General features: G+C 42.7%; 1 protein-coding gene across 10 annotated transcripts in view; it reads right to left on the minus strand.

The window, feature by feature from the left end:
- The window catches only part of PHACTR4 (phosphatase and actin regulator 4), a 144,231-nt gene that overhangs the window by 41,212 nt on the left and 91,643 nt on the right, over positions 1 to 11,376 (minus strand). For 3 of the 10 annotated variants that reach the window (XM_063667112.1, XM_054498083.2, XM_063667104.1), the window contains 3 exons: positions 4,758 to 4,781; positions 3,399 to 3,572; positions 2,375 to 2,455 (listed from right to left, as the gene is read on the minus strand). In XM_063667112.1, the coding sequence (XP_063523182.1) occupies positions 2,375 to 2,455; positions 3,399 to 3,572; positions 4,758 to 4,781 (279 nt within the window). Of the gene's footprint in view, positions 1 to 2,374; positions 2,456 to 3,398; positions 3,573 to 4,731; positions 4,782 to 11,376 lie in introns of those variants that run through there. The other 7 variants (XM_063667116.1, XM_054498088.2, XM_054498075.2 and 4 more) reach the window with 5 other exon arrangements.

Here is an 11,376-nt window from a genome sequence, read left to right on the forward strand (position 1 = left end):
CTCATGCCTGTAATCCCAGAACTTTGGAAGGCCAAGGCAGGTGGATCACTTGGGCTCAGGAGTTTGAGACCAGCCTGGCCAACATGGTGAAACCCTGTCTCTATTAAAAATACAAAAATTAGCTGGGTGTGGTGATGCATGCCTACAATTCCAGCTACTCGGGAGGCTGAGGAAGGAGAATTGCTTGAACCCAGGAGGCAGAGGTTGCCATGAGTGTAGGGCAAAAGAGACTGAAGGTGAAAAACAAGAAATGAGTAATGTATGTGGTTTATGATGAGTGAGCAAGAAAGGTGAAAAGAAAGGCCATGGAAAGTGGAACAGCTGTTATCAAAAAAGCAAGGGCCAGGCCAGGCATGGTGGCTCACGCCTATAATCCCAGCACTTTGGGAGGCGGAGGTGGGTGGATCACTTGAGGTCAGGAGTTCGAGACCAGCCTGGCCAACATGGTGAAACCCCATCTCTACTAAAAATACAAAAATTAGCCAGGTGTGGTGGCAGATGCTTGTAATCCCACCTCCTCGGGAGGCTGAGGCTGGAAAACTGCTTGAATCCAGGAGATGGAGTTGCAGTGAGCTGAGATCACGCCACTGCACTCCAGCCTGGGCGACAGAGCGAGACTCTCAAAAAAGAAAGCAAAGCAAGGGCCACAGAGGTGCTACAATGGAATCATTATGATAGTACGTAACTACCAAAATACTGAGAAGATTTTGTGTCCTAATGTAAAACACAAATAGAATTATGTAAAACAAAAGTTATACATGCTCATAACTAGTCACATACAAAAAAAAAAAAAAAAAAAAAAAAAAGAAAGAAAAGAAAGAAAACATCGCATAGCGCCTGGGCACAGCAACTCACGCCTGTAATCCCAGCACTTTGGGAGGCTGAGGCAGGAAGACTGCTTGTGCTGCCCGAATTTGAGACTAGCCTGGGCAACATAGGGAGACCCTGTCTCAATTAAAAAACAAAAAAAAAAGCCCACCCATGTTCCCACCTCAACTTCAGAGGTAACCAATTGTAATAATATTTCAAATTGTTCCCTCAAGCTTGTTTTCTCTGGTTAGTTTTTATACAGTTGAGATAATAAATCTTCAATACATACAATTTAATTTTTTGAATAGGCAATATATTCACATGGTTTTAAAGCCCAAAAAGTATACAGTAATACTCCATCTATTTGGTTCCTTTCCCCTATTCTTCAAAGGATACGATTTTTTTTAATTCTTTTGAGAAGGAATCTCGCTCTGTTGCCCAGGCTGGAGTGCAGTGGCGCCATCTCAGCTCACTGCAACCTCTGCCTCCTGAGTTCAAGTGATTCTCCTGCCTCAGCCTCCCAAGTAGCTGGTACTACAGGTGCCTGCTACTACGCCCTCCTAATTTTTTGTATTTTTAGTAGAGACGGGGTTTCACCATTTTGGCCAGGCTGGTCTCAAACTCCTGACCTTAAGTGTTCTGCCCGCCTCGGCCTCCTAAAGTGCTGGGATTACAGGCGTGAGCCACCATGCCTGGCCAGTATACAATATGGCTTTCAGATTTTGCCTCATGCAACATAACTCAGATGAAGAGAAATGAGATGCAACCAATGTACTATACTTTCACATTTACAATAACTTGCTTCATAGAGTCACACATTGAAGAAAGTCTTGACATTATTAAACAAACAATGACTGGTGGACTGGTGCAGTGATATGGGCATGGGGACAAATGTGTTCAAAAAAGAAAATGAGCTGGGCACGGTGGCTCAAGCCTGTAATCCCAGCACTTTGGGAGGCCGAGGTGGGCAGAACACCTGAGGTCAGGAGTTCGAGACCAGCCTGGCCAACTTGGTGAAACCTCATCTCTACTAAAAATGCAAAAATTAGCCAGGCACAGTGGCTCACACCTGTAATCCCAGAACTTTGGGAGGCCAAGGTGGGCAAATCACCTGAGGTTAGAAGTTCAAGACCAGCCTGACCAACATGGTGAAACCCCATCTCTACTAAAAAGTCAAAAGTTAGCTGGGGGTGGTGACAGGTGCCTGTAATCCCAGCTACTTGGGAGGCTGAGGCACAAGAATTGCTTGAACCCAGGAGGCAGATGTTGCAGTGAGCCGAGATTGCACCATTGCACTCCAGCCTAGGCAACAGAGCAAGACTCTGTCTCAAGGGGGGAACAAAAAAGACACGCAATATTGTAGCTGGCACAAAGTTGAGGATGTACACAGAGGAAAGGAATGTTTGCCCCAAGGAAGGAAGGGTGAACTTTTTTTTTTTTAAAGGCCACCCTCCAACCCAAAAATAGCAATACAAAAGAAAGAAAGAAAATTCAAATATCTAGTCAGACCCAATCAAAGACCAAGTGCACAGAGACAGGCATATGCTATTCATTTGTAACTCACCTTGCTCAGGGTCTTCCAACAGAACCCCTCTTTTAACCAGCTCTTCTCTTGGCTTTCGCATAGATATTTTCCGTTCTAAAACTAACATTAAGTTGGAAAATGACACTCAGAAATGGGACAGTTGAAAGTCAACCTTACACTTAGCATTCTAATTCTACAGGTAAAAGAATAAAGTAGTTTAAGTTTATATTCTCAGGAAAGAAAATAACTAGCAGACTAACTTCAAATTAAAACTCTTAAATTTCTTTTATAACCTGTGCTGTCAGGAAAGCATCACTTCCAAAAAACTAGCCTTACATAGTTGTAACTTAAGAGAAAATTTCATTAGTAAGTTATTTATGGATGAACTTTGTGTGGATGGGCAGAGTAGAAAATAAGCATTTTATTTATGTATGTATTAATTCATTCAGTCATTTTCTTCACCAAGTTCTGATGGAAAGAAGCATCTTAGATTTGCTACAGTTCAGGAACTCCATTCACCACTCAATAGATACTTATATCCCATCAAGACACAAACCTGGGAATGAGGGTATACAATATTAGGTTTAGTAAATGACCATTTTGATGTTTAATTCTAAAAGATTAAACTCTGGCCAGCCACAGTGGCTCATGCTTGTAATCCCAGCACTTTGGGAGGCTGAGGTGGGAGGATCGCTTGAGCCCAGGAGTTCAAGACCAGCCTGGGAAACATAAGGAGACCCCGTCTCTACAAAAAATTTAAAAATTAACGGCACAGTAGCTCATGCTTGTACTTCCAGCTACTTGGGAGGCTGAGGCAGGAGGATTGCATGAGCCCAGGAGGTTGAATCTGCAGTGAGCTGTGATTGCACCACTGTACTCTAGCCTGGGCAACAGAAGGAGATCCTGTCTCACCAAAAAAAAAAAAAGAAAAAGGAAAGAATAAAAGATTAAACACCCTCTTCAAATAGAGGACTACAGAAACTTGGGAAGATAAGGAAAAATTAAATACGTCTAACATAGAGAATTCTAACTCAGAACACACATTTAACCCTTAATATCTCACCTTCTGAAGTCTCTTTAAATTTATCACTACTCTTTTTTTTCCTCCATTTCCATGGCTTGAAGATCTTGCCAAAGCCTGAGAACTTGCTCTTCCTTTTGGTAGGAGGTGTTGTGTCTCCTGCTTCCACACTGTCCATGACCATGCCTGGCTCTGTAGCGGGCTGGTCTGCTTCCTCTGTTATATGGAAAGAAGAGAGGGAAGGAAGCAAATGTATTATTTCAGCATAATCTCTAAAATGTCCCTTCCCCTCTCTTCCTGTGGTAGTTGGAAAGGATCGGAACAACGATAAACAATCATGCAGACAGGGAGACTCCTGGACATCACATGGACACCAAACATCAAAATCCATTAACAGATAAATTACTAAGGAGAAAAAGTAACCAAACCAAGCTGACATCATTTTAGGACAAAATCTGGTGAAATGATCGGAGCCGGCTCAAAATCTTTTAAAGGTGCATGTATATAAAATGTAGATGTCTTACCAAATGCATGAGATCTTGCCTTACTGAGGCAGGGAATTCCTGCCTCATTAGTGAGTGAATCACTTTCTCTATTAGACATTGCCCTTTTCGGGATATAAATAGTTCAGGGAGAGGTAACACATTGTTAATACCTTACTTATATCTGCTCATCAAATTATTTCCTCCCTTCACAAAAAGGACCCTAGGTATTGGAAAGTGCTCAGGGTTGGGGGGCAGAAGCATTAGAAAGCGGGTACATTAAATTGGAGGGAAATGTTTTCAGAAAGTAGAGGTGAGATTCCAATTTGTCTACCATAGTAGTGCTTTAGAGACAATCATAGGCTGGGCACAGTGGCTCATTTCTGTAATCCCAGCACTGTGGGAGGCTGAGGCAGGCAGATCGCTTAAGCTCAGGAGCTTGAGATCAACCAGGGCAGTAAGGTGAAACCGTACCTCTACAAAGAATACAAAAACAAAAATTAGCTGGGCATGGTGGTGTGTACCATAGTCCCAACTACTCAGGAGGCTGAGTTGGGAAGATGGCTTGAGCCCGGGAGGTCAATGCTGCAGTGGGCTCTGATTAAGACACTGCACTCCAGCCTGGGCAACAGAGTGAGAGCCTGTCTCAAACACACACACACACACACAAAATCATAATATTAAGGATTTGACACAAAACATAACTGACATGATACATGTGCAGAATTGAAATAAAAGGCCATGAACCCCTCATAATGACCATGCATGCAGGGTTTAGTTAGTTTTAATGGCAGAGAAAGGAGAGCCAAGGCGGGGCCAAGAATTTAAAGAAAGGAAAAAAAAAAAACAAACAAAAACCAGCAGGAAGGCAACAAAAAAAAGCAGGAAGGTACACAATGCAGCTTTGCACTCCACCTACTGTTCCAAGGTTCTCTGGAGAAGTCTAGAGAGGAAGAAAAAAAGAGTCATGTGGAAAAACCATCCTGAAATTAAAGTGGAACCTCTACTTTGTAGAAATACATCAAGCAACAGCATATGATAAGCTAACATGTTGACTGTAAACAATTTCACATCTGAAGCAAGTAACACTTTTGGAGGAGGGTAAAAAGGTCATAATAGTCACTAAAAAATCTTTTTTTAAAAAAAATTTATTATTATTATTTTAGAAACAGGGTCTCACTCTGTTGCCCAGGATGAAGTGCAGTAATGTAATCATAGCTCACTGCAGCCTCAAATTCCCGATCTCAAATGATCCTCCTGCCTCAGCCTCCTGAGTAGCCAGGACTATAAGCATGTACCATCACACCTGGCTAATTACAAAAAAATTTTTTTTTGTAAAGATAGGGTCTCACCAAATTGCTCAGGGTGGTCTCAAATTCCTGGTCTCAAGAGATCCTCCCTGCTTGGCCTCCCAAAAGCACTGGGATTAAAGGTGTGTACCACCACACCTGGCCTCTCTGTCTTTTAAAACTAGGTATTTTCAAAAGAGAAAATATACAACCAACAGCATTAAATTTTTAAAAGAAACAACTGCCAAATTCAATCTTTTTTTCATTTGATTGATGGAGGTTTAGGGAAGTTTTTCAATAAAGGTTAGATTTATACAATCGTAATTGTCACAGTAAATGCAGTGATGACTACTGATGCATTAGTTTGCTATGCCCAGAAGACTTAGGCAAAATAGTGTCCTTATTACTAAAGTGCAAAAGATGGAAATGACAAGAGGACAGTGACTTTTCCTAGTTGCATGACTTATACAAGGACATTCTGGGTCTCAATTACTTTAACACTTTACATGAAATACACTAGAATCTGATTATCTATCTATCTATCTAATCTATCTATCTCTCTATCTATTTATCTAGTTATTTTAGAGACAGGGTTTCATTCTGTTGCCCAGCATGGAGTGCAGTGGCACAATCACAGCTCACTGAGCCTTCAACTCCAGGACTCAAGCAATCCTCTGCCTCAGCCTCCTGAGTAGCTGAGATTACAGGCAAATAGTTGAAATTATGAGAATGTCTCAGATTACAGACACTGGCTATGACATCTGGCTTCTCTTCTTTTTTAGGTAAAGAAAGACCAGCCTGGGGAACATGAAGAAACCCTGTCTCTTAAAAAAAAAAGAAAAAAAATTAGTTGGGCATGGTGCCATGTGCCTAGTCCCAGTTACTTGTGAGGCTGAGGTGGGAAGATCGCTTGAGCTCAGCAGGTCCAGGCTGCAATGAGCTGTGATCGTGCCACTGCACTCCAGCCTGGGAGACAGAGCCATACTGATATAGTTTAGATATGTGTCCCGCTCAAATCTCAGGTAGAATTGTAATCTTCAGTACTGGAAGTGGGGCCTGGTTGGAGGTGACTGGATCATGGGGGTGGATTTCTCATGAATAGTTTAGCACCATCCATATGGTGCTGCCTTAGCAATAGTGAGTGAGTTCTCGTGAGATCTGGTCGTTTAAAAGTATGTGGCATCTCCCTCTTTGCTCTCTTGTTCCTGCTCTGGTCATGTGACATGCTTATTCCTGGTTGGTCTTCTGTCATGATTCATGATTGTAAGTTTCCTGAGACCTCCCCAGAAGCAAGGCAGTTGCAAGCATTACGTTTCCTGTAAAGCCTACAGAACCACGAGCCAAATAAAGCTCTTTTCTTTATAAATTATCCAGTCTCAGGGATCTCTTTATAGCAATGCAAGAATGGCTTAATACAGGGACCTTGTCTCAAAAAAAAAAATAGTTGATACATAAGCAAAATATGTATATAAAAAAAATAAAGCCACTGAATACAAAAAACAAAGCAACATTTTCTTTGCTTCTCATGCAAATGTGCCTGATTTTCATTTTTACAAAACTTTTAGAGGCAGATGTCCTTCTTTCCTCTTACCTCCTGTGTTAGGGTACAGCCACACCTGGCCCTGACTCAGTTATCTCAAATTCACACATACATATTCATATCCTCATATTCTCCCTCCTTCCTTCCCCTCTTTTTCCTACTCTCCAGGACAAACAGTACATTATTTCCAAGACTCTGAAATCTGTCCAAATACTTGGAATCAGCCCAATTGCCTTTTCAAAATACAGAATTTCCAGGAGGTAGGACTTTCAGAATCTGTTTTAAAAAATCTCTCCAGGTCAGCCTAGGGTCCTAAGGTCAGTTAGGTGTGTTAAACCCAATACCAGATTATTATCTGGAAACCTCATGGAGGTTAATAAAAAAGACAGAGGCAGACATTCTCTGGCTATAGGCTGCTTCTTTGTTGAAGAAAAATGAACTAGCGGCCAGGCATGGTGACTCATGCCTGTAATCTCAGCACTTTGGGAGGCTGAGGCAGGCAGACCACCTCAGATCAGGAATTTGAGACCAGCCTAGCCAACATGGTGAAACTTCGTCTCTACTAAAAATACAAAAATTAGCTGGCTGTGGTGGTACACGCCTATAACCCCAGCTACTCGGGAGGCTGAGGCAGGAGAATCTTGAACCTGGGAGGCGGAGGTTGCAGTGAGCCAAGATCACACCACTGCACTCCAGCCTGGGTGAAAGCAAAACTCCGTCTCAAAAAAAAAAAAAAGGAAAAGAAAAAGAAAAAGAAAAATGAGGCCAGATGCGGTGGCTCATGCCTGTAATCCCAACACTTTGGGAGGCCAAGACAGGTGTATCACTTGAGGGCAGGAGGTTGAGACCAGCCTGGCCAACATGAGGAAACTCTGTCTCTATTAAAAATACAAAAAAAAAAAAAAATTAGCTGAGTATGGTGTAAGGCACCTATAATCCCAGCTACTTGGGAGGCTGACGCAGGAGAATTGCTTGAACCCGGGAGGCGGAGGTTACAGTGAGCTGAGCTGGTCTCAAACTGCTGGGTTCAAGTGGTCCTTCCGCCTCATTCTCCCAACGTGGTAGGATAATTGGAGTGTTTAGGCCATTTATATTTAATACTTTTCCTATATATCTCAAATATGGTCCAAGTTACAAATAAACAACAGAAGCTTACAGTTATTTCTTTCCAAATTTATAATACATTATCTCCAATTATGTGTAATTGGAAAGTGTATTGTGCAATTATTGGGTATGGTGTTCTAAATATGCCAATTAGGTCAAGGTGGTTAATCACATACAAATCATTAAGATCCCTTCTGATTTGTTGTCTGCTTGCTCTATCAGTAACTGAGAGAAGTATGTTAACATCTCTAATTACGAAAGTGATGGCCGGGCGCGGCGGCTCACACCTGTAATCCCAGCACTTTGGGAGGCCGAGGTGGGCAGGTCACGAGGTCAGGAGATCGAGACCATGGTGAAACCCCATCTCTACTAAAAATACAAAAAATTAGCCGGGTGCAGTGGCAGGCACCTGTAGTCCCAGCTACTCGGGAGGCTGAGGCAGGAGAATGGCGTGAACCCGGGAGGCGGAGCTTGCAGTGAGCCGAGATCACGCCACTGTACTCTAGCCTGGGCGACAGAGAGAGACTCCGTCTCAAAAAAAAAAAAAAAAAAAAAGACAAAGTGATTGCTCTCTTAGTTCTATTAATTTTTGCTTTATATACTTTGAAGCTGTTATGAGGTATATACAAATTTAGAGTTATTATATCTTCCTTTTGAATGGACTCTTATCTTTGTGGGTTCAATCAATCCTCTGGCCTCAGTCTCCAGAGCAGCTAGGATTAAAAGTGTGTGCCATTACACCTGGCTAATTAAAAAAAAATTTTTTTTAGTAGAGACAAGGTCTTGCTATCTTGCCCAGGCTGGTCTCAAACCCCTGAGCTCAAGGGATCCTCGCACCTTGGCCTTCCAAAGTGCTGGGATTATAGATGTGAGCCGCTGCACCCAGCTTGACAATTATCTAATTGGAGTTGCTTTTTTTTTGAAACAAGATCTTGCTGTGTCACCAAGGCTGGAATGCAGTCGTGTGATCTCAGCTCCTGCAGCCTCAACTTCCCAGGTTCAAGCAATCGTCTCACCTCAGCCTATTCAGTAGCTAGGACTACAGGCATGCATCACCATGCCCTGCTGATTTTTAACTTTTTGTAGAGACGGGGTCTCACTATGTTGCCCAGGCTGGTCTCAAACTGCTGGGTTCATTCAAGTGGTCCTTCCACGTCAGTCTCCCAACATGGTAGGATAATTGGAGTGTTTAGGCCATTTATATTTAATGCTTTTACTGGCATAGTTGAATTTAAGTCTACTATTTTACTATTCATTTTCTATATGAGCCATCATTTATTCACTTATTCGGTGCATCCTTGAGTTATTACAAACTTGTTAATTTAGTACTTTTAATGCTTCTTCAACAATGCAAGAATCTTTTTTTTTTTTGAGATGGAGTCTTGCTCTCAGTGGCATGATCTTGGCTTACTGTAACCTCTGCCTCCCAGGTTCAAGTGATTCTCCTGCCTCAGCCTCTCGAGTAGCTGGGATTACAGGCGTGGGCCACCATGCCTAGCAAATTTTTGTATTTTCAGTAGAGATGGGGTTTCATTATGTTGGCCACGCTGGTCTTGAACTCCTGCCCTCAAGTGGCCCACCTGCTTCGGCTTCCCAAAGTGCTGGGATTACAAGCGTGAGCCACCGTCCCCGACCTATTTATTTATTTATTGAGATAGAGACTCGCTCTGTATTTATTTATTTATTTATTTATTGAGACAAAGTCTCACTCTGTCATCCAGGCTGAAGTGCAGTGGCGTGATCTCAGCTCACTGCAACCTCCGCCTCCTGGGTTCAAGTGATTCTCCTGCCTCAGCCTCCTGAGTAGCTGGGATTACAGGCACGCAACACCATGCCTGGCTAATTTTTTAGTTTTAGTGGAGACAGGGTTTCACCATGTTGGCCAGGCTGGTCTCGAACTCCTGCCCACCTCAGCCTCTCAAAGTGTTGGAATTACAGGTGTGAGCACTGTGCCTGGCCAGGCTGGGATTTAAATCTACATCTCTGACTTCAAAGTCTGTGATCCTTTCTACCATAATGCCTTCAGAATAAAGGTTCAGTTGAAATTTTACAAGTCTTTCCAACATTTGGTTTCCTTCACTCACAAGGGTTTTCAGAATATAATTTACAAAGCTGGCATGATCTGATTTAATTCTCACCATCTAGATGGTTGGTATTCATCTCTATATAGTTTATTTTAACAATTTAATATTCATCTCAAACATTGTTCAATGTTAAAATGGTAGAAATTCTAAAATTAGGTTTCTTTTTAAATTTTTTTCGAGACAGGGTCTGGCTCTGTCACCCAGGCTGGAGTGCAGTGGCGCGATCATGGCTTACTATAGCTTCGACCTCCTGGGCTCAAGACATTCCCCCACCTCATCCTCCTGAGTAGCTGGGACCACAGGTGCATGATACCACATGCAGCTAATTTTTAAATTTTTTGTGGAGATGGGTTATCAGTATTTTGCCCATGATGGTCTCTCGAACTCCTAGGCTCAAGTGATCCTCCTGCCTCAGCCTCCCAAAGTGCTGGAATTACAGGCGTGAGCCACTGCGCCTGACCTCTTTTTTTTTTTTTTTTTTCCCAGACAGGCTCGCTTGGCCATCCAGCCTAAAGGGCAGTGGCACAATCACTGCTCACTGTTGCCTTGACGTCCTAGGCTCAAGCCATTCTCCTGCCTCAGCTTCCCAAGTAGCTGGGACTAATGCCATGCACCACAACGTGTGGCTAATTTTTATTTTTTGCAGAGATGGAGTCTCACTTTGTTGCCCAGACTGGTGTCAAACTCCTGGACTCATGTGATCCTTCTGCCCAAAGTACTGGAATTACAGGCGTGAGCCACCATGCCTGGCCCCAAACATTTTCTGATTTTACATTTAAAATAAAATTAACCCTTGAACAACATGGGGGTTAGGGGCACCAATCTCTTTGGAGCTGAAAACCCACATATAACTTTTACTGCCCCAGAACTTAACCACTAATAACCTACTTTAGACTAGAAGCCTTATGGATAACATAAATGGTCGTTTAACACATATTTTGTATGTTATAGGTATAATATACTATTTTTTTTGGGTGGTTATAAAAATTTATTATAAAGAATATTACCACTAACAAATGCAGACAGGCTAGGACACCATGGTACTGGGTGGAGGACAGTTAGTTCTTTGGAAAATGAAAGGTTTGGGTGGCGTGGGCCTCATGCCATGCCGATTGGTCTGTAGACGCCCCCATGCCAAACACATGCCAAACACCACAGGGCATCAGGGCATCAGATGCCTGCTCTGTGTGCCCACAAGTGTACCCTGTCTCATCTGGGCCTTCAAAGGGAGCACATCCAGAAGCAAGCAACTGAAGACAAGGGTTTCCTAAGGTGCCCCAGGCTGGTCTCTGAAGTCACAGCAACACCATTTTAAGCAATATGTTTAATCAGGTGATTTCCACAAACTATCGACGAAGTTTCTAACCATCACAATTCAGTGAAGTACAAAATATTGAGTTACAGGCTGTGGGAAGAGAAGGCAGCACCAATGGTGGCACCTTCCAATCCTGGTTGTTCTAGGGGCAGGGAGAGGGGAAGGTCTTTTTTCAAACCAAGTCCCTCATTTCAGTGTACAAAAGA

Source organism: Pongo pygmaeus, chromosome 1 (genome assembly GCF_028885625.2).
Source record: "Pongo pygmaeus isolate AG05252 chromosome 1, NHGRI_mPonPyg2-v2.0_pri, whole genome shotgun sequence".
NCBI classification, from domain to species: domain Eukaryota; kingdom Metazoa; phylum Chordata; class Mammalia; order Primates; family Hominidae; genus Pongo; species Pongo pygmaeus.